The following is a 22,656-nucleotide window of genomic DNA, read 5'->3' as shown; positions in this document are numbered from 1 at the left end:
GCTTCTTAAATTGATATTTAAAATGCCAAAAAAAAAAAAAAAAAAAAAAATCGAACATCTGATTAGATTGAATTTAATTTTCCTGATTTGTATATTAAATAGAATCTGTAATTAGTATCTGATTCTCCTATAGAACTTTATGTTTAAGATAAGCATGCATTTTATTTGTCTTTAAACTATTCTTCAAGTGTTTAGTAATACTAGTTTTTTGGCAGACTTTGAGCTGCACTGTGTTGCAGTGCTGAATGCCTAAAATTGCTGCCATTTCTGTCTAGTTCAGTATTTTGGAGCAGTAGACAAGACACAGCTTGTTGGTTGTGACAGGCTGACTTCCAAGACTAGGACTGTAGCAATACTTCTGTTGTCTGCTTAGCTACAAGCTACACTACACAACACTTAATCTTAGCCAAAAGGCTGAGAAGTGATGGAATAATAAATTAAGCACAGATAGGCTCCCCAAGGAGGTGATTGAGTTACCATCCCTGAATGTGTTTAAAAACCGCTTGGATGTGGTGCTCAGGGCCATGACTTCATGGTGGGTTGTTAGAGTTAGGGTAGCATGGATAGGTTGTGGTTGGACTTGATGATCTTTAAGGTCTTTTCCAACCTGAATAATTCTATGATTCTAAGCTCTTATGTGGTCAGTGCTTTATCCCTGGAAGTGGCTTGGAAATCTGGTGCTTGAGGTGGGTGGCTGCTTGTAACACTTTCTAGATCGTATCTCTCTACTCTGGAGATAATTTGTTTTCCTTATGGTGTTTTGTGTTAATAAAAACAAGAGGAATGGGATGAGAATGTCTTTCTAGTGCTCAGATCTTTTTTGATTGTCCCACTGAGTTTCTCTGAAACCCAGAATCTTTCAATTTATTTTGCCCAAGCCTGAAGTCAAATGCCAACACCAGCATTTGTTAGCACCTTTAAACATGTGTTTGACATGTGTTTGGCCCCAGTCCAAATCCACAGACATATATCCAGGTAGAAAGTGCATTAACCTGGAGCTGGAAAAGAGGAGAGCTTGGACTTAGACATAGTAAAGTTGTTCTGGAGTTCAGTGTAGAGACATCTCAACTCAAGTATTTTTGTCTTTCTTCAAAGGCTCTTCAGCTCTGGATGCTGAAGCATTTTCCAGCTACACTCCCTTTGGACAACACAGTATTCACCTGCTGTAGTTACCAGCCAGGCCATAGTTGCATTTCTCTTTCCCTCTCCCACGCTAAATCCACATATGACATCTCCTTGATCTTCTCAAGGGAGTGTTATATGAATTTCTCTGTCATTATGCTGATGCTTTCCTAGGGGCATGGGTCACATTATCCTCCACTGTAGCCTTGTTTGCACCCACAGGACTGAAAAACAGCAGCTGAGTGCTGGTAGTACTGCACTCTGGAAGGTTAAAGGAGGCTGCTGGTGTCTGGATGGCTTCTGGGGAAGTTATTTTAAAGATTTCTTCACAGTATTTTTTTCTCCAATTGAATGATTTTAATTACTTTTCTAGTCTTAAAATTAATTTCAGCCTTTCAAAATGCCATTCATTGCTTGCCAGTGAGCCCCTATGAGAATATAGTAACTGAAGTCCTGATAAAGTAGAACAGCACCATGCTCTGCTGCTCTCTGCAGCTTGTCTCAGCATTGCCCTGAGCTGTTATCACAGTGTGCCAGCGTGATGTCACTTGTATCTATTGCAGTGTAGACCACCCTGAGGGTCAACTGAGAGCCCTTTCCTGTTTGACATTACGGCTGTTCTTGTAATAACTCTCCTAGGGCTTACAGCCTGCCATTCTCAGACATTCCTCTGATTTTCCAGTCTTTTGCAGTTCTCTATCACCATGTGAGAACAGAATTTTCTAAGTTTCCAGTAGCATAAATTATTTTGAAGTTCCCCATTCCATATCTACTAGTTCTGTACTGGCTGCGTTACAAAGCTGCAACGTTTTCCTGGCTTTTAGAATAGCTTAAGACAACATTAAGACTTTTCAAGATTTTAAGAAATGAAGTTGCATGGTGTTGCTGTAGGTAACACTTTTGAGCCCAGCGACAAAAAGAAAAAAGTCTACTTCCTCCTCTTCTCTGCCTTCAGGCTCCCTTACTATGTAGAAGCATTATAGATTGTTTTTCTTCATTTCACTGCTGTTTTTGAATTTTTTCATGAAAGTCTTTTAACAATATGGAACTACTATGATAACTAACTGACTAAATGAAGTAAATGCTAGAAAGGCTTATTAGTTTGATTTCTAGTGATTATTTTGGACGGGAGCTGTTATATGGCCACTGCTTCTTGTTTCAGCACTTGTTTAGGCACAAGCATAGCTCATGAACAAGCTCCAGGTAATCTGAAGTTAAACCCCAGAGGGGTCTACCTGGCACAGAACAAAACATTTTTGTGAGACAAATTGAACAGCTTTTTGTGTCTTTCTTTTTCCCTACTTACCAATTAACATCTTCCTTGGCTTTTGATTTTCCTAGATATCCGTGGAATACAAGAGTTTTTGGACAAAGTATCTCAGCAGGGAATGGATGTGGCATTGCAGAAAGTAGAAAACAACATCAATAAAATGATCACAGGGCTCTTTGCCACCATGCGAATTGAGGAACTGAACCGCTACCGGGACACTCTGAGGCGGGCTATTCTTGTGATGAACCCCTTGACAGCAAAATCATTCTTAACAGAGGTATGTGCTCAGCAGAGGTAATATCTTGCTCCATCTATGAAGTCTGCAATTGGTTTTGACAAAAGATTCAGTTCATTTGTAATCATTTCATATAAGTATTTGAGTAGTCTCTTCAAAGATTGTGCCAATTATTTTCATTTCTGTAAATTTGCATGCAGAACAGTAAAACTACATTTTGTGTCAATAAAAGCTCTTTGGTAATACACAGAAAAATTAGCCCTCCTTTATAAAATTCATGGGTATTGTTTTTGTATTTCCTTGTTTGTCATATCCATTCCTTAAAAAAAATAATCAATTATATGATGTAATTTTTGATAATAATAATGCATCAATGGAAATTGTGGAGAACTGGATCTGAGTGAGGAGTGTAAGGTGATAAGCTGAAGCTACATTTACTGAAACAAAAATTACAAGCAGAATGCTAAGTTTTGAAGGCTCTATAATATTTAGAGGGAGATGACTTGTAGAGAGCATTTATCTATGATTTGCATACTTAATTTTTTAACTAGCTCTTTTTACACAACATTGTATTTCTAATGCTTGTTTATTTTTTAAATGTATTTAGTCCTCTGTTCTACATGAATTTATGATTAAAGTAACTTTTTTTTTTTTTTTTTTTTTCCTCAATTCCTCAGAAATACACTTTCCTTCTGCAACAATTTCTTGTAAAATTGGTGGTGTATTTCTTGGTGTGTTTTGTTTTTGGTTTGCTGTTGTTCTTTTGTTTTGTTCTTAAAATTTCATATTTCATAGATCTTCAGAAATTGATGTTCAAAACCTAGCTGGTTGTATGTAGTGTCAAGTGAGTGGCTTTTAGTATCGTTATTTAGAAAAGGGATTTGGAGTAATTTTTGACCAGGCATTCTCTTGTTCTCATCACCCCGTTAATCTTGCTAATTCTGAGTGATTCTGAATATTCTGCACTATCTAAATATTTGCATTGCCTTATAACATGTAAACAGTTTGTGACCATGTTGTAGATTGTTCTGCACTATTTTCTTCACTCAAGGCAGAAGCATGCCTTAGGTCACTGTCATCTTTTGTGAGTAAAATTCAGAGAATGTCCTACCATATTTCTGCCAATGGGGGTACTGACCTGCACTCCAATAATCAGTGCCTATGCTATAGGAGAAATTTCTTGGTATAGCTTTGCCAGTCATAATCTGTTACTCTGTAGTTGAGCCTGCAGTCATACATTATGGGTAAACAAGTTAATTATAAAGTGTATGTATTGCCAATGAGTTAAGTCACTGCTACATAATCCAAGTGTTAATGTGCATGCTCATTCCAAAAAGTGTGCCTTGTGCCCAATCAGTCAACCTTGTAATTTAGCTTAACCTAGTGGAATTAGCAAATGAAACATATGGTTTTAGTAAGAATAAATACATACGTAGACAAACCTTAATTTTTTAATTTATTCTTATGGCTTTTCTGCCCAAAAGACGTGCTTAAGCTGCCTAGCTGCATTTGGCTGTCAGCTTTTATTCTCAGATCTCACATACTCTCTGTTTCTTGGTCCCTTCTTGGATGACCAGTTTGGCTGAACTCCCTCATTGTTCAGTTGTGAAGAGGGTTCATTCACTTTGCAACAGCTGTAGTAAGTGTGAGCTTGATTACTATGCAAGTAACAACTTTTCCAGGGTAAATAGACACTAGCTTGTGTAAATAAGCAGTCTGCAAATTGGAGATTCCTTGTGGCAGAATTTATCTTCTCTTTGACTCATTGTAATATTTATTTTTAAATAAGAACATGCAGGGTTTGAGCCTTCTATTTTGTTTAGTTTGTTTGAAGCAGTGTTGCTTCTTGCGTTGAGTCTTAGCTGATTCCTTCTTTTTCTCCACCTCGTGCATCTCTATATCTTGTAGAGAAGATTTTAACTCTAATAGACAAGAAAGTGGAGATTAAGATGTTAATACAGTGCTCAGACTATGGGGATTAAAAATAAATAAGCCACAACTCGACACTCCCCTCCCTTCTTGTCTTTAACAGCTGCGTAATTATTTGCGGCATAATGAGACAGGAATACTAGGGTAGTGGAGCAGGTATCTCTTTCCTCTCAGGCTAACGGGTTAATGTAAAATGAGAGGAAGAGACCAGCCATAATCTCTAATGTCCTTCATTGCTTTGAATCCTCCTGGTGATGGGAAGAAATTCTGCTGAAGCAGCAAGATTTGATGAGGCTGAGGATTGCAGAGATGTGGAGCTAGCAGAGATAGGAAGGAACTACTGCCCAGGCTGATTTGCAGAAGAATCTGGGAAAATCCTTTGCCAGGGATATAGTGATTACTTGTCCAGTTTTCAGTAGGGTGATACATTTTTGTACCCTCAAATAATCATCCAGAACCCATATGTGAAGGAAATTACTCTCATCCAAACTCCTCTGATTACTGAAAAGCACCTCACATCCAATCATTTCACACAAAAATTGCTATGCTACAAAAGTGCTGGAAAATGATGAGAGCTGTATGCCACTTGCTTGCTACTGGGTTTCTTGGTGTTTTGGTTTTTTTTGTTTGTTTGTTTTGTGTATGCATGTGTGGTTGTTTTTTGTTGTTGTTTTTCTTTATGTTCTTCTGATCTGAGATGAACTTTTGATGAAATACCAGGACGTGAAAAGCCGTACGACAAAGAATTCCAGGGTCTAATGGTAAAAGCAAAGAGAAAGATTAACCTGGTGCTTTAGCAAAAGAGCAGGAGCTTTTTGGGCCAAGGATGTGTCTTTCTTCAGGTCAGCCTTGGAGGGATGGCATTTCAAAACGTTTAGGAAAGGAAAGAGAGCAACCAATCCTGTGTTGAGCCCACTTTGCAGATCAAGGACTTATGAAGGCATGTGTGAGAGGGAGGAGGAACAGACCAGCAGACAGGTTGCAGTGCAGGTTCTGGGGGGAAAACAAAACCATTTTAGGAAGCAAAGTTTACCAAAAAGATTTTTTAAATAGCTAGATATCCTCAAGAGGATTGGATTGCAATAAGTACATCTCAGCTTACAACTTTTTTTCTACTTAGCTAAGGAAACTGCCTTGTTAACTACATGTAGAAAAAATGAAGGTGTCCTTCTGTGCAAAGACTTTAGGAGATAACAGATTACAAGGGAGGGATGATGCTGATGATCTGTTTTTTAGACTTAGTAGAGAAAAATTGTATTGTTTAGCTGTAGACTTTACACAATGAAAATTCAGCAAGCAATGAGTGAAAGGAGCCCTAGCATTAGCAAAAAATTTGGATGGAGTATTATTAGGCAAGCTCAAGAGGGGCCTTGTTCTAAGAAGTGAAGACTTGATACAGTCATTTCCTGTCCACAGTGGAGGCTTTACTCTGCTAGCAGCAACCAAGGCAGATATGAGTGCATACCTTGCTGCCCCTTGCTATAACTCTCTTGGTTTTGAAGAATAGTTTTGAGTTGGAAGGGATCTTAAAGACCTTTCAGTGCCAACCCCCTGCTATGAGCATGATTACTACACACCAGATCAGACTGTCCAGAGCCCCATCTGATCTGGTCTTGAATGCTTCCGGGGATGGGGCTTCCACAACTTCTCTGATTAACTTGTTCCAGTGCCTCATCACTCCTGTAGCAAATAAGTTCTTAATATCTAATCTAAATCTACATTCTTTTAGTTAAAACTGTTACCCCTTGTCCTGTCACTTCATTCCCTGATAAAAGGTCTCTGTCCTGTGTGTTGACCTGTGTCCATACAGACAAGCTTATTATACCAGTCTATGTAAGTTGCCTTTCATTTTCAAAGAAAATTCAAATCATTTAGCTTTCAGCATTAATACAATTTACTGCACATGATTTTTGCTAATTTTAAGATTTTCTCTACCCCAAGTTGATGTGGAGTGATATTATGATAACATTACCTTGAAAAGAAGCAAAAATATTACTTTCATAAATAAAAGATCTTGTTGCAAATTAAATCTTAAAAAGTCAGGAGAAATAAGAAAAGCATGTAAACGAGATACTAAGCAATTCTTGCTATGTAGAATGCAAATGAAAGAGAGAGAAGTGAATATTTATAGAGCACATAATTTCAAAATGTTATTGAACCTCTACTGTGATCTTTTTTTCTCATTATTGCTGTGAATAGAAAATATAGTGGCATTTGTTCTGTGAAATTTCATTATTATTCCTTGTAATGTCGTCAGTATTATGTCTTCTTTTTGAAATAATAAGATACATTAAACTTAAGTGTTTCAAAAAAAAAAAAATAAAAAAGCTTTTTTCAAGTAGTGATATGGTTGGACCAGATTTCATCTTTAGATCTGATCGTGCAGTAAAATCATGGATCTCTTAGCTCAAAGATGGGGATTTGCTTTAGTGTTACATAGCTCCCTAAAGCAAAACTTATTGACAAAACTTATTTAAATAAAAAGAGTTATTCAACTTTTTGTCCACAAGGATTTTCATCCTTTGTATGCTGAAGGCCCTTGGAAGCTCAGTCTTGTTTTTTTGCTTAGTTTAGGGTTTTTTTTGTTGTTGTGTTTTTTTTTTTTTCGTTTTTTTTTTTTTTGTTTGTTTTCAGTTTTGTGTGTTTCTCACTGAGCTTTATACATGCTCCCTAGAAGCAGTCAAGGCCAGGCTGGCTGGGGCTTTGAGAAACCTGGTCTGTGGGAAATCTCCTTGCCGATAGCAGGAAGATTGGAACTAGATGATCTTAAAAGTCCCTTCCAACCCAAATCATTCCATGATTTTATGATATCCTGGGGAATGTTACATCAACACTTAAGTTGTGCTTTGTTCTTGTAGTTAATAAATAAAATGATCCTGTCTTTAGACAGAAGTATGATGAGATATTAAGAGAAGGAGTGAATTCTGCTGAAAATAGAAGTTAAGGATCAGAGTGGTGGATCTGGATGTTATTTCCTTTCACATCCATTGCAAAATTTCTGTAGTTTTCCATGAAAGCAGATGTGGCAGCATTGTTTGTTCAGTCATGAATAGATACACTGCAGAGTTTGGTGGACATCAAGTATGCGCAACCACCTCTGGAGGAAATCATATATGTATATGTGGATTATGAAGAGTTATGCCTCATAACTTCAGAGGCTAAAATCCAATCTGGCAGTGTAGTGTGTCTCTTTTCTCCTATACTTTTCTCATAAGTAGACTGAATGCTCTTTTTTTTAAGGTTATTTTTCTCATCCTTTTTTTTTCCCCCTCCAAGAGTTTGAGCTTTTCAGACGCACATTGTCTCGAAAAGCATTTTGCAAGTCCATTCTTTATGACATTCAGCATACCCATTGCAATTTCTTGATATTAATAGCAGCATAATTAAATATATTTTCTTATTTTTTGGTCTTTCTGTAGCTAGAGACGGAAAGGATTTTTTTAGTCTGCAGGATCTTACAAATCCCTTCATTGTTCAGAATGTTGAATATATTGAAACTTTCAACTTTTGGTTGTGTTTAAGTACATGGCATTTAATGCCTTGGTACCTTGCTTGTTGTTGGGGGTGTTGTTCTCTTGACTAAAACTAATTGAGGGGTTGAATTCCCATGATTTTTTGAGATCTAATAACTAATAACTCTCTTTTTCTATTGGATTGGCTGTTATTTTTCCTGCTTTCTTAAACTGCTGTCATAATTGATTATATTCTGCTTTTATTATACCAGAGAATTTAATTGGATGTAATAATCATCCTTGATTTTATAGCTTTACTATAAACATCTCTGTTTTACTCATTCTGAGACAAATGTCCTGCCATAGAAAACAATGATATAAAATATATAATGAAACAAATCTATTTTATTTACACTGGGAGAGACAGTACATTAAAGTATGTGTTTTTCACGGACTGAGGGTGGCTGTCTGATTCATGTAGGTATTATAAAAAGCCCACTCTGAACATCTGCAAAACTAGTGTGCAGTTGGCTGCCACAGGATGAGTGCTTTTTTGAAGTAAAATGACAGCCAGAGAGGATTAACTTAAAGCAGCGATAAGATCTGACAAAACTGTTTCTAATCCAATTCTTCCTCTGAAGTCACATTGCCTGATTGGCAGAACTGTTCTGCTTCCTTCCTTCCCACCTGTAAACAGAGGTATAGCCAGTCTATTAGCCTACCCAGGTTTCTCTAAAACGTAACCTAGTTTCCAAGTTACCGTGAAAATTCACTATTGAATGTTTCTAACCCTGAAGCACAACCAATTCATAATTAATATTGAAATTGTTTTGTCCATCTTTTAGACTGAATTGAGAAGAACGAATAGACATTAGTTCTTCTATTTTAAAAATTTTCCCGGTGGTACTGATGAGATGACACTAATTTTTTTGCTCTAAAAAGATCACCCCTTTCATAGTGTTACTTTATAATTGGCTTATGAGATATAGTTGAGAAGGATCTCCCACAATTTCATGTTTGTTTGTTTTTCCAAAATGCATGTTATAGTTTATTTTTTTATTCTGGTTTTAGTATTTTTTGCTACGTAAACTTCAATTTAATTAACAATTTAAATACTCTTAAAATTTGGTCAAACAAATTGGATAATTATTTGCAAATAGATTAGCAGTATATTAGCAACAATGTTTGGATAATTAGAAACAATTTCGGAAAGAAGGGGAGCGCATCTTGCTTTTGTGGATACTTCATAAGTGGCAATGAAATTTTAGAAGATTGTTGTAAGATAATTTATTCTATTTTGAAAGTACTTAGCAGACAGTAGCTAAACTTTGTGGTCTCCACAAAACTTAAGAACTTGTGGGGTGTTTCTTTTCAGAACTGATTGTTATTATTTAGCAATAATGTTTTTGAACCCCCCAACAATAAATTTCCCTAATTAGAACTTGTATTATTTAGCTAATTTATAAATGATTTTAAATGATTTGTTTTTGTTCTAAGTGCTCTCATTTCAAATGGAAAATAAATTAATAGTTGTTATTCATCTCAGAATTTCTATCAATAAAAATAACAACTGCTTCTGCTGATCGTAAGAATAGATGCAAAAATTATCACTTCAGTTTTTTAAAATCATACTATCTGGTTTCCTATGCTGCCCACACTAAGGACTTCATGTATTAATTAAGCTCTGTGCTTCCTTGGAGCGCTCACTTGTTTTTTTCTCTATTTACAAGTGACTAGGAAGTCGGCACTACTGAAGCTGTTGATAAAACCAATTTCTAGACAGAAATATATAGACTGAGTTAAATATTGCTCTTGAAAAAAAGCATTACACAAATGTGTATCAGTCTGACCTAGTTTTGGATGTTGGTGACACTAAGTCTTCTGAGGCCAGATAGGTATATATTTCCAGAAAAGTTGTCCTCAGTTAAAAACACAACAATACGGAAATATGAAATAGTAAGTAGGTAGTATATCACGTCATTACTTCTCTGGGATCTGTAGACCAGAACTTAGCACAGAGCTGCTGAGCATGCTTCTTTGGGATTCAGACTGTATCCTTTTGCTCCTGATGTATTCAGCAGTGACACATTAGGTAGCTCTGGCACCAGTTGTGGTACCAGATAATCAGATGAATCTGAATGTTGAAGAGTGGCCAATTTTATGAAACAGTGTTAAGAAAAGTGGTACCGTATCTCCACCCTCTGATAGAGTTGTAAGCATGTGAGATTTATTTGGAAAGGGAACCAGTGTTTGTCCTAAGATTTATAAACATTTTTATTTGAAGAAATTTCTTATGTTTCAAAGCATATAAAGACTGGGAAGTAGCAGGAGTTTAGGCTGCCAAAAAAATTAAGCATTAGTGTTTGGACATGTAAACACAGGGAAAAAGAAAAAGAGGAAAGGAAAAATTGCAAGGTGATGCTATTGGCCTCCTGTATTAAATGAGGCAAGAAGCCCCACTTGTCTGGTCTTTTGTACTTTATCTGGCTCCTGATCTGGCACTGCTGATGAGTTGGACAGCCACAGATTCAGAGATTGTAGTTTTAAAGAATGATTCACATACAGCATTGATTTAATTACAGAGGTGGGAGGGAGGAGATCCTTTTAACTCCTCCTAGGGCAACTTGGGACAGTCTATTACAAGGCTTTCAGACAATACCGGCTTGTCTTGGTGTACAGAAATAGACTCACTGACAGTGTGTGACTTGGCATTTCTTGGTGGGGTTATAGAGGAGAACAATTCCTCAGGGTTATTGTGTATGCTATTGGGCATTTTTGCATTGAAAAAGTGACATGTGGTTGCAGGAGAAAATAAGTGACGGAAAAAAGGAATGGGAAGTGAACAAATGATACAATCTTTCTCCATTTTCAGTCAAACCAGTGATGAAAGAAGCTTCCAACAAGCTGTACTTTAAGCATTCTTAAAAAAAAAAAAAAAACAAAAAAAAACCATTTGGCATTTTGGAATTCTCTGAGGACTGAAAGCTTTCCATGTGGGATTTCCTTAAAATACAGTTCGTGTTTGAATTGCCTTTGTATGAACAAAGAGATTTTTTGTTGTTTTCACTAATAGATATATATTTCATAATCAAATATTTCAAAACAGAAATTTTTTACTCTCTGAAAAGAGGGACTACTGGCTCCATGGAATTCCTGGCTCATGGACAGCCCTGTAGCTGGTGCCTGGCATTTTCCAGCTGACAGCATGGTACAGGATGTGTTCTGTGGAAGCCTCAGGGTATTTAGGGTCACGACATTTCCAGGTGCTTCAGTGTTCTGTCAATAGCAAAATGCAATTTTCTGTCTTTTCAGATGATCACATGAATGTTGAGCTTTTCAAATTTATGTTGCATAGTAACTTCTAGTTCCCATCAGAGCATGATTTAATGTGTCAGTCTTGCCATGAGCCTGTCTTTGATTTTTAAACTATCTGATTAATCTGTGCATTCTTATTAAGATCTGTTTCTCTCAGACTCTAAATTGTGCAACTCTGAATAATAAGTGTGTAGTAGCCATCAGCTAATTTTGAAATGTGCGTCTTAGATCTGGATACATTTGCTAGTGTTGGAAAAGCTGTATAGCAGGGCCAGCCCATGTTCTGCAGCTCAGCACAGAGACAACCTTGCAAAACTCTTGCCAGCAGTGCACTTAAAACGTGTAATTGCATTACACTTCATGTTTCCTGTTAACTTTAATTCTTTGGAGCATCCTCATAATAGCTAGTTAAATGTGGATTTGATTTGTGTTTCTTCGATTTTTATTTTTGGCAACAGTGTGCTTTAATTTTAGGAAGTGCAAATTAATACTTATAAAATAGAATCATGTATTATTTATATACCATTTTACATATATCCCTTTGAAATGCATAATCCAAAAAGCCTGCTTGTAGTGCAGAAATCATGCCAGCAATATGTTGCTGTTGAAATCAGTATTTAAGGACCAAATTTGTGGTTTCAGCTCTGTATATTAGTTTAATGTTGGAAAAACTTCATTGACATTAACAGCTCAGATTCTGACTGAATCCAGCTAGAAGTTTTGGTCGTTTGTGGTTTTTTGTTTTTTTTGTTTGTTTGTTTGTTTGTTTGTTTGATTGATTTCTTTTATAACAAAATCCAAAAGCTTTCCATGGTATGTGATTCCAAGATAGTTGGGCAGACTACCTGAGAGCTTGGGCTCTGAAAATTCTTTTACAGAACTTCAGAAATTGTGGGTTTCATTCCAACTTAGCATAAAACCAGCTTATCAATGTGCTCTGAGTATTTGCATAACCTTTCTTTCATACAACTTTTCTCCAGAATAGCTTTTAAATTTACTTCCAAGCAGAACAATTTACATTTCAGTTTGGCATATTACGGTCATGGGTCTTTCATTACTGAGAGAACATTGCTGCATTACTGTCTTGAATGTTAAAGCACTCATGTTAGAGCATTTAAGTGTTCTTATTGCCAATTGCTAAGTTTGAGATGGAAGTACTTTTTCATTGTCCATTTAATCCATTTTCATTTTCATCTTGTTTGGAGGTTGCCAGCCTGCTGTTTCTGAGCATCCTAATTAGGCTTGCAACAGTGAATCCAAGCACACTGTCAAAACAGCATTCAAAGTGGATGCAGAAAGTGTTGACAAAGTTATGCAGGCTGAGGTACAGCTGGATGCACCACATGTACATCAAGAGATGTCCCACAGTGTGCTACCATTTTCCCACTGCAGCTGTCTGATCATACATGCATCATGACACGTTCATCATGTGCAAAGACAAGACCTAGGCTGTACTCCCTAACTTTGCCACTTCTTGTGGAGCTGAACCACAGGAACTGTGGTGAACCGTATTGAATACCAGATCTAAAAATCCACGTCATGTCAATGTCATCTGACTTCTGTCCATTATCAGAAGGAAAAGATCTATGTAAGAAAGAACTATGCACATTCCTATTCAGGCCTAAGATCCAAAACTAGGAGGAAGACAATTGCAGTTTCATTTCTTAAAATTATTTATCAACAAAAAATTTAGAATACGTGCATACGTACAGGATTTAAGTGACAGAGTGGAATGTAAGGTCAGTTCTGATGCTTTTATTTGTGTTAAACTTTTCTGTCATCTGAACATCTGAGAGAGATGAGTGAAGAATTATTTTCAGGAAACAGAATATCTAGTTAACTGAATTTTTATCTGAAACTAAAATTAAAGCTTAAATCCTTTATTGTCATCTCTGATCATTATTCTTTTTATATCAAGCAGACAAATCTGAGGTTTTATAGCGTATTGACTGTCTCTCTATCAGTGAAGTGATATTCCCTGAGGTACAGTAGTTAGTATTTGCTCAAGGAATTTTTTTTTTTCAGTTTGTACAATACTAAAAATATGTAGACAGGGTTTTTGATACGTTTAATTTACGCTAAAAAAATAAAAATGAAAAAGAGGTATGTCTTAATACTTTCCTTTGAGAGAAGGGAAACAGAAGCATAGAATTCCCCCTGGGAGAAATCTGTGGAGCTGCTTTCAGCTTTGAGAAATATTTTGTTGGGATGTTAATATAAATTCTACAGGACTAAATTTGTTGAGTGTAAATATATGCGTATGTAGTAAGAGTCCGAAATGTTGTCTGTTTCAAATGTGCTTCTCCTCACAGGACCGATAAGTAACAATGCGTGATGGGAAAAGCTGCTGTTCAGATTGGAGTACTTGACTGCGTAATGAATTGAGAAAGTGGAGGAAGTCAATGGAGAGCATAGAAAATTAATGTTTATTGGACATCTGTTTAACTACATAGATTCAATATAATTGCATTTCCATAGCTTGCTTCCATCCTGAACAGTTAATATTGTTTATTTTTCAATATGATTTATATGATTTCCACTTAAGAAGATTTTTTTTTCTTTAGGCTGCTCATTTTTCACAATTATTTAGATGCTCTTTTCAAGGTAAAATCTTCCTGTAGTGAGTTGCATCTTCACCACAATATATAATTAAATTCCTTTCACATTTAGCCTGGTCTATCTTTCTTAGCCCACTATCTCTGAGATATCTAATGCATCTTTTGCTACTTAAAATCAGGTGTATCACATAGAATCACAGAATCACAGAATCACCTGGGTTGGAAGGGACCTCAAGGATCATGTAGTTCCAACCCCCCTGCCTAGCAGGGCCACCAAACATACACATTCAGATCAGGTTGCCCAGGACCCCGTCCAACCTGGCCTTGAACACGTCCAAGGACCGGGCATCCACAACCTCCCTGGGCAGCCCGTTCCAGGGCCTAACTACTCTCCTTGTGAAGAACTTCCCCCTAACATCCAACCTAAATCTTTCCTCCTTCAACTTTGATCCATTTCCCCTAGTCCTGCTGTTGTCAGCCCTTCTGAAGAGTTTACTCCCCTCCTGGGTGTAGGTTCCCTTCAGGTATTGATAGGCTGCAATGAGGTCGCCCCGCAGCCTTCTCTTCTCCAGGCTGAACAAGCCCAACTCCCTCAGCCTGTCCTCATAGGGGAGGTGCTCCAGCCCCCTGATCATCTTAGTCGCCCTCCTCTGGACCCTTTCCAAGATCTCTATGTCTTTCTTGTACTGAGGGCTCCACACCTGGACACAGTACTCCAGGTGGGGCCTCACAAGAGCCGAGTAGAGAGGGACAATCACCTCCCTGCCCCTGCTGACCACCCCTCTCCTGATGGAGCCCAGGATCCCATTTGCCTTTCGAGCTGCCAGAGCGCACTGCTGGCTCATGTTAAGTCTCTCGTCCATCAGGACCCCGAGGTCCTTCTCTGCCGAGCTGCTCTCAAGGACCACTTCTCCCAGCCTGTACGGGTGCCTGGGGTTCCCGTACATCATCCTTTTTTTTTTTTTTTTTTTTTTAAATTGGCTTTCTAACATTTGCATGGAAATATACACATAATACAGCTCTTGTCTTATTTCTTTTGTATAACAATTTTAAGGAAGAATTTTGACCCCTCTTAGAAAAGCAGCATTTGTGTGTCATTATCTCTATTTGTATAATCATTTACAGTCAATCTTAAATGATTACCACTTGATTCCGAAAGTCTTACTTTGGGTCGATTCTTTTCTTTCCCTTGCTGATTTTTCTGACCTTGCTGCTGCCTGTATGGACCACAGAAACCAGCTCTCTTTGTGGAGCCCACCTTATTCTGTAAGAGGGAAAATCAGTGTGTTGCTTCTCTTTACTTTGTATCTCAAAACAGAATTTTATAACTTGTCCCTTCTGATCAGATGGCATCCCTCTTTTCATGAGGTCACTGACTCAGATATTCTTTTGTTATCATCATCTTTTGTTGAAAGAAGATCACACAAAGTCCCATTTGTATATTTCAATGTTAGAGGTTTGGTGTTTTTTACCCCCTTCTCAGGAGTTAATGCCCTAATGGTTTTAAAATACACTTTCTCCTCAGTAGCGCAGCCTGCTGGATTGTAGATATGATTGCTTTATGAACTTTTATCAATATTGTGCTTTGCCTTTTTGGATTTATCCAGTCCAGTCAATCTGACTTCAAAACAGGGAGTTTGTGATTTGAAGATGATGAACTCTGCACTGCGTGATATACTCAATAAAACTACACTAGGGCTTCTAGTTTCTAGTTGCTTGAAGACTTTTTTTAATTTTTGTTTTTGAACCCCCAATTAATTGCTTGCTTTTGTTCTCTTCAAGAGTCAGAGTGAAGAAGTAGTAGTTCAAATGTAGTTCAAATACCTTGATAGTCTTCTTCTCCTTTTCCAAACAGATGTGAATTTGTGCTGTGGTTTGTTCAGTCCAGCAGCAATATTTGTGAAAGGATTTCACTTCTTACCATGATGGATTTTGATATTTTGATTTCATACTAAGTTCTATGCAAAAATACTACAATTTCAATGAAGGGGGGGGGGGAAATCCTATCTTTTTGCCAGATAATTCAGTGTTCAGTGGAAAATATTTATTCTGAGGCACTAGAATGTGCATGAATTCAAAAGAAATAGGTGAATTGACCATTAGACCACCAAAGTATATCTGTATAAATAAATAAAATTCTATTTCTCAACAACTTACATTTTTCTCCCTAAAAGTCTTTTTCAGTGTGTTTTGTATAACTTTTAAATTATTTTTCTGGCAGTGTCTATTTTTTCAAGGAGCTTTTATTTTATATGTTAACTGTAGGGTGGATTTGTTTGACACAACCCACTGCTGCTAGTGTCTTTTCTTCAACTTGTAGAATTTGATTCTTTGTCACATCAGTACATTCCACGTAGTGATATTTAATTTTCTCTACATTACTGATATATCATTTTTTCCATACTGACAATTCCCTATGAATTGATGTTCTCTTTTTGTATAGTAACAAAGATATATATTTATATTGAATTTTCCCTTCAGTACATGATTATTTGAAAATATGAGGTATCATATTTAGGAAGGAAGGGGAAATTATATTCTTGTTAAGATTTTTGGCTATAATTATTTTTAGTTAAAAAAATTTACTGAGATCAGTACGTTCTTATGTTTCAAAGAGTTTCATGGCAGTATTTCATTATAATCACTGGCATTTCTACTAAGTTACCATGGCAGGTTTTAGCAACATAATAGCTCTTAGTCACCCAGGCTCTCATACTATAGTATGGATGCTGGTTATTTGCAGTTTATATTTTTTTCTTGCCATTTTCTTTTGGTACATAATGCCTGGACAATTGTGTTTGTAAACTTAAATTTGAAACCTGTTCTATGATGAAGACTCACAGATTTACTCTTTCTGGATCTCTATCCATCTTAAATTTGTTCTCTCTCTTTCAGATATCTGTTTGATGCCTAGTTAACTAAATTTATGCATTTTTTAATCTTTGTTTGTTTACTCTGTTCATTTTGGACAAGCTGCTATGTTGTCATTCATCCTTTGTTCACCTGTTTTGCCTTCTCCTGGGATCTTTACACCTTTGCAGTGTTTGAATATAGCTAATTCTGTCCAGAAAGTAACTTAGGCATATAGACTTTCCCAGCAAATTTTTCACAGCTACAATTTGTTCCTTGCACATGCAAAATCACCATGTCGAATCTTAATATGTACAACCTCACCTAGTATGAAGCTATTCCAAATACTGATGAAAGGTTACTTTTCTAGGTTGTTGCTCTAATCATCTATCTACTCTTCAGTGTACCTTCTTTGCATTATAACACACAAAGCTTTTTTTTTTTTTCTCTTGAAGCCTTTCTTCAAGTACTGAATCTCGGCTTTTATATTTTAAAAGGTGTTCAGATTTCAGCTCTTGTTTGCCTTGCCCATCAGTTATTGTTCACTGCTTTCATTTTCAGTGATCTTGCTTCCAACATGAATGTCCTTTGCACGTGGAAAGAGCATGCTACTAAAACACACTAAAGCAATTTATTATTCTGCTTCAAACTGTATTCAAGACCTCTTTGTCACCTTCCCTATATTAACTTGACAATTCACAGTCAGCTGTTACAGCAGAGGCAACCGTTACATTGAGACAAGTGTTACATTGAGCCTGCCATAGTAAAATTCACTCCTTTGTAGTCATCTACCTGTCTACCCATCTCTTTCTCTGTCTATGTACATATCTATTATGCTTTTATGCTTCAGACACTAACTTTCAGAAGGCAGGTTCTCTCTGACCAATATACATGGTCCAAGATGGGTTTGACCTACAGGCCTTCCTCTTGGAACATTCATTTTTACATATGCTGAGGTCCTGCACTTAGTCTACTTTCCTGGCCACTGTGGTCCTGCCCTCCTTTCTGCCCCTAATTCCCCATTGCAACTCCTTAGTGCCAGCTTTTTAACCCATTCATTTTTTTTGCTGAACTATTCCAAAAGGCTAATCCAGCAGATAATTATCCATTTTTCTTTTAAGATGGCTAAAATTAACAATCTTTCAGTAGATGGAACACTTCTTAAACAAAAAAAAAAAAAAAAAAAAAAAAAAAAACCCCAACAACTTGAATCTGTGTCACCAATTAGAACTTGGATGATAAGTGTGTTTCTTGATGTTGTCTTAAAAGCCATGAAAGGATATGAACATTTAACGTAGCTCTAGTATCAGTTAGTTTATATGAAGATCTATTCAGATATCTAGAGTTCTCAAAATAAGTTCTTACTGAAAACCTTAAAAAAAAAAAAAAAGGTGGATAATAAAAAACTATCACAGATAACACGAAGCATGTTGCAAACCTATGTAGTCAAAAATGAAAGGTAGTTCCAGTAAAATTATGTTGTCTTGCAATTATGAGGGAAGAAGTTTTGAGTTCCCATTGTTAATGCATTCAGATATGTCATAACATAAAGAATGGTCTAAAAGAATGAAATAGCACTGAGCGTTTATGTATGTGTAGTTGTAATGAATGTGCCATAAAATTTGCACCTTTTCTAATATACTAAGACTTTATTTGTTCACATTTGTCTCCCTGATGCCTAACGTATTATAATTGTTTTCCCCCAGTCTACTCTGTGATTCCTTTGGGAGAAATTTTGACTACAGAAGACTTTACATGTTGTAATTTTGTATATGTAATACCAATAGGCTAGTTCTGCTGTGTGCTTACCTTCATTTTCATCAAAAGCATATGGGGGAGATTAAAACAAAAAAATCCAACCTGTCAATTCAAAACATGCAAAATCTCACAACAAACAAAAATACTCTTCTCTAAAGACTAGTTCAGTACTTTAAAGCATGGTTTGCTTCATTTGTACACATCTGAACTTATTTCCTTAGATATAAACTGTTAGTGTGCGTTTGTTAATTTAGTTTCTTGTTTGTTTGTTTTGCAGATATAGATAGCCACTGAAGAGATAAGTTATTGTTTACATCTTCCTTTTATCTGTTGTGGTTACTGAAAGAACAAAAATAGATTTCTTCTAATTAAATATTAGGTGTTCTTCATAAACCATATCAGAGAATTTCTTGAATCATTGATAAAGTAACAACATTTAATTTTCTGCAGCTTCAACACATTGTTTATTTGTGGTTTTCACTCCATTCTTAGTTTCTTTTTTTAGTTACATGTATTTTTATTTATTTAGCATTTATCTATCTATTTATCCTCACAGTTGGCATTCAGCATACAAGCTTTCTTTGCAAAGAAGAACCAGCCTTTTGTGCTTCCATTTGCAATGTTTTCCAAAAATGAGTGTTTTCTTCAAGATTTGCATGTTGCTGTAAAGAGTCAACAATGCTTCTCTGTCTCTAAGGTTGCATTTCCTTTACAGATGAATTATCTCTGAGGTTTCCAGGTTTGGTTACCATGGAACCACAAATCTTTCTCTTTTAAAGACCAAATTATCCATAAAAATTAGTTCCCCATACAATGTCAGGAGCAATATTTCTGTGTTGAATAGGTAAATATTTTCCTTGATTAACCAACAGTAAGCATTCTTGGTGATGGAATACTGAAGCAGCATTTAATTATTATCTTTAAACCAAATTTTCTATACTTATTTTGTTTGCTCAACTTCCTATATTGTGTTTCCATGTCAGAAAATGTGGAACCGTGACAGTAAAGAATTAGGAGAATTTTTCAGAAGTCGTACAGTTTTGAAGGACTTTACCTTGAGAAAATAACAGGCATTTATGATCTTAAGACCATGAAATCTCAGCAATGTTGAAGTAGATTTAAGATCTCAAAGACCAAAGTCAGCCTAAGGGAGATGAATTTAGCTAGAGGTGGAAGCCAACTGAGTTTATATTAAACATCAAATACATCTTTGACCCTCTTCTCTCATTCTGCAGTTCCCACCTGAGTAGTAGAGTACCTTTCCCTTTATATGAGCAGATGATTTTTCCTATTTGTATATATAATCTCAAAGGAGTTAATTATTTCCAATTAATGTACATTTGTTTTCTGTAACAATTAAGTGTTTACAAATCATCAATTACAAGTTACGAAGTATACATTAAGAATAACTTGCCAGTGTGAGAGAATGACATAAAATGTAAATCCTTCTTGCCATAATTAAAAATAATAAACAATTGTAAATTGATTAATAAATAATTTATTTTTATTTTTGTGCAGAACTAAGTGTTGCTAACTATGCATATATGTTTTCAGATGATTGAAAATATAGTGAGAACAATGTAAGTGAAGGTCATACATAGCAAAGTTCATTCAGATACCACATATGGCCTCAAAATAGGCTGCTTCCTTATGAAATAAATAAATAAAAGATAGTAAATCTTTCAAAAATGTGATGTTGAACAGGATTTCCCAAAGATACTCCCCATTATGTTCAGAAAGGAGATAGTCTGTTTTTGTTGCTGTGAACTTGAAGTAATGCTACCAATGCCCATTCACACTGAAGAGACCACTGCTCTTAGATATAAACAGTTTGGTATCCACTGACTCTGGAACTCTTTTTCTTACCTGTGCAGCTCTGAACCAAAAGTTTTCAGTTTGCATAGTGACTTAACAATATTTCTCTCTCTCTTTTTTTTTTTTTTTAATAATTAGACGTGAAAGAAAACATTCTATATTCACGAAAGTACAAAAATCTGCTGCCCTTTTATTATTTTTAGTAAATGTGTTCCACGCCTGTGGCTTTTGATGTTTTCAAACTTTGCAAGTGTTATTAGTTCAACAAAGAAATCTCTAGTGTTTTGCAGGACTTATTTTGCATAATAGAAACCTATTTTGGAGGCATGAGGAAAAAGAAGAGCAAATGACACAGTTACTTAGAAAATCTGAAACTCATTATAAAAGCAGCAAGCATGTGATTCCATTGTTTCAAACTACGCTAGCTCTGAATTTCATCAAATTGCCATACTCAATAGCTGAACCTGTGAAAGACCACACGATTACAAAAGAACTGTATCCATCATCTTGTGCTAGATATGTCTAAACTTAAGGCTGTATTTAAGAATATCCAATTCTTTTGAGAACTGTAGAATGATTTTGGAGAACTATTAAATGAAACTTTCATTGTGATTTTTCAGAGAGTGTTTTTGAAGACTAGGGAAAAATATTTAAGGGAGATTTGTTGAAAAGTCTCTTTGAAACAGTTATGAAGATGACTGCACTTTGACGAACATCTCTCTGGCTCTATGGGGTATTTCATACATATTTCTAGCAGTTTTCTTCCCAGAAACTCGTACCTTGTCACTACATTGTTTAAGTTTTTGTTTCTTTTTCTACATTTAGACTTAACATGTAAATGTGTACAATCCAAATAGTGAAAACAAGTAAGACATCTTTGTTTTGATGAATATAGATTAGTACTGTTCTTAACTGTTTTCTTTCTTTACTGATAATTTAAATAACGCTGATTTGTCTGTCATATAATTGAACACCAACGGTAATAGAAACTTACTGTTGTATGGGACAGGGAATTACTGAAATGTGCATTATTGAGATGAGGTCTATTTTTTGGAACACTGTGATGTACAAGTAAGTCAGAAATATTATGATTGTTTCAAGTTGTAAAGACAATGAACTTATGATGACTGAAACTGAAAGTTGATGTCAAATTTAAAGAAGCTGGAAGAATTAGGCATGAAATTAATGTTAAAACTAAATGGGAATTTACTGTTTAGCACAAAGGGTCCCTAGAAAAATCTAACCATTACAGTTTTAAATGACCAGAACCACTGTCACTTGTCTTATTCCTATAATTTTATATACATTATTTCAAATCAGTTTAGAAAAGATTTAGGGATTCAAGAACAGACTAATTAAAAATGTCAAAAAGCTTTTACATAACAATAAGCAAATCCAAACAGATCATGGTTTTAACTTCTGAACTAAAAAGGACAAGATACATTCCTGTGTTTCTTCAGCAGTAAGGCTTCTAATGTCAGTGTTATCAGTCCTTAAGATAAATTCTACAAGATGGACTTATAAATTAAATTTAGATAGCCACTGCAGGTTTCTGATATTATGACATAGCAATACTCCAACAGTTTATTTACATAGATTGGTCTAAACTGTCTGGCTTCAGGAACTGAAGGCAAAATGATTTGAGGTGTATGATATCTTTCAATTTAAGTTCATAGAATTGTTAAAAATGTTAAATCTTGCCATTAAACCTCTATTGATTGGAATCACTAGAGAAAGTCAACTGACCTATAGAAGTCTCTTTGAATTTTACTGTTTTCCTCAGTAATAATTTAGAGATATAGAATTTTGAATTCCAGAAAGTGCTCTAGTGTTCACTTGGCATTGCTTTGGCTGCACTCTTCTTAAAATGTTGGCTTCATCATATAATATTTTGATGTCCATATAATTTTACAGATGACTTAGATATGTCATAGTGGCAAATACACTAAATAAAATGCAGCAGTGTGTTTTTCTTTTAGTATTATATATAGCATATTTGAGAAAATCAATACTGACAATTCATATGATGTATATGTGAAATTCATGGGGTTCCAAATTTCAAGTCATAAGGATATATGTTTAAATTTGTACTGCTGTATTGGCATCTTGATTAATTGACAGTTTAGTATGTGTGGAAATAGCAGAGAGTGAAAAGAGAAAATATTCCTCAGGTAATGAAAAGTCAGTTCAAACATCTGCACTATAAATTGTTCTTTCAGAATATCTGATGGATAATTCTGTGGTCTGTGTAAGTGTCCATAAAGAAGGGAATATTTTAAACTTCACCTTTAAAAGGGATCTGATCTGATGAGAAAGTTTCTTGAGACTTCCAAACTTCAAAGAACTATGATG

At 35.7% G+C, this 22,656-nt stretch overlaps 2 protein-coding genes across 3 annotated transcripts in view; one reads left to right on the top strand and one right to left on the bottom strand.

Moving 5' to 3' along the window:
* Positions 1–22,656, top strand: part of GRID2 (glutamate ionotropic receptor delta type subunit 2) — a 679,658-nt gene that overhangs the window by 414,531 nt on the left and 242,471 nt on the right. For both annotated transcript variants that reach the window (XM_052681767.1, XM_052681768.1), the window contains exon 4: positions 2,464–2,669. In XM_052681767.1, the coding sequence (XP_052537727.1) occupies positions 2,464–2,669 (206 nt within the window). The remainder of the gene's footprint in view (positions 1–2,463; positions 2,670–22,656) is intronic.
* Positions 7,029–22,656, bottom strand: part of SEC24B (SEC24 homolog B, COPII coat complex component) — a 553,630-nt gene continuing 538,002 nt past the window's right edge. The window contains exon 24 of the mRNA XM_052681762.1: positions 7,029–7,085. Within this exon, the coding sequence (XP_052537722.1) occupies positions 7,044–7,085 (42 nt within the window). The 3' untranslated portion in view covers positions 7,029–7,043. The remainder of the gene's footprint in view (positions 7,086–22,656) is intronic.

The sequence above is a fragment of the Tympanuchus pallidicinctus genome, unplaced genomic scaffold (genome assembly GCF_026119805.1).
Source record: "Tympanuchus pallidicinctus isolate F22 unplaced genomic scaffold, pur_lepc_1.0 scaffold2, whole genome shotgun sequence".
In the NCBI taxonomy this organism is placed as follows: Eukaryota; Metazoa; Chordata; class Aves; order Galliformes; family Phasianidae; genus Tympanuchus; species Tympanuchus pallidicinctus.
This window is presented reverse-complemented; position numbering and strand designations above follow the sequence as displayed.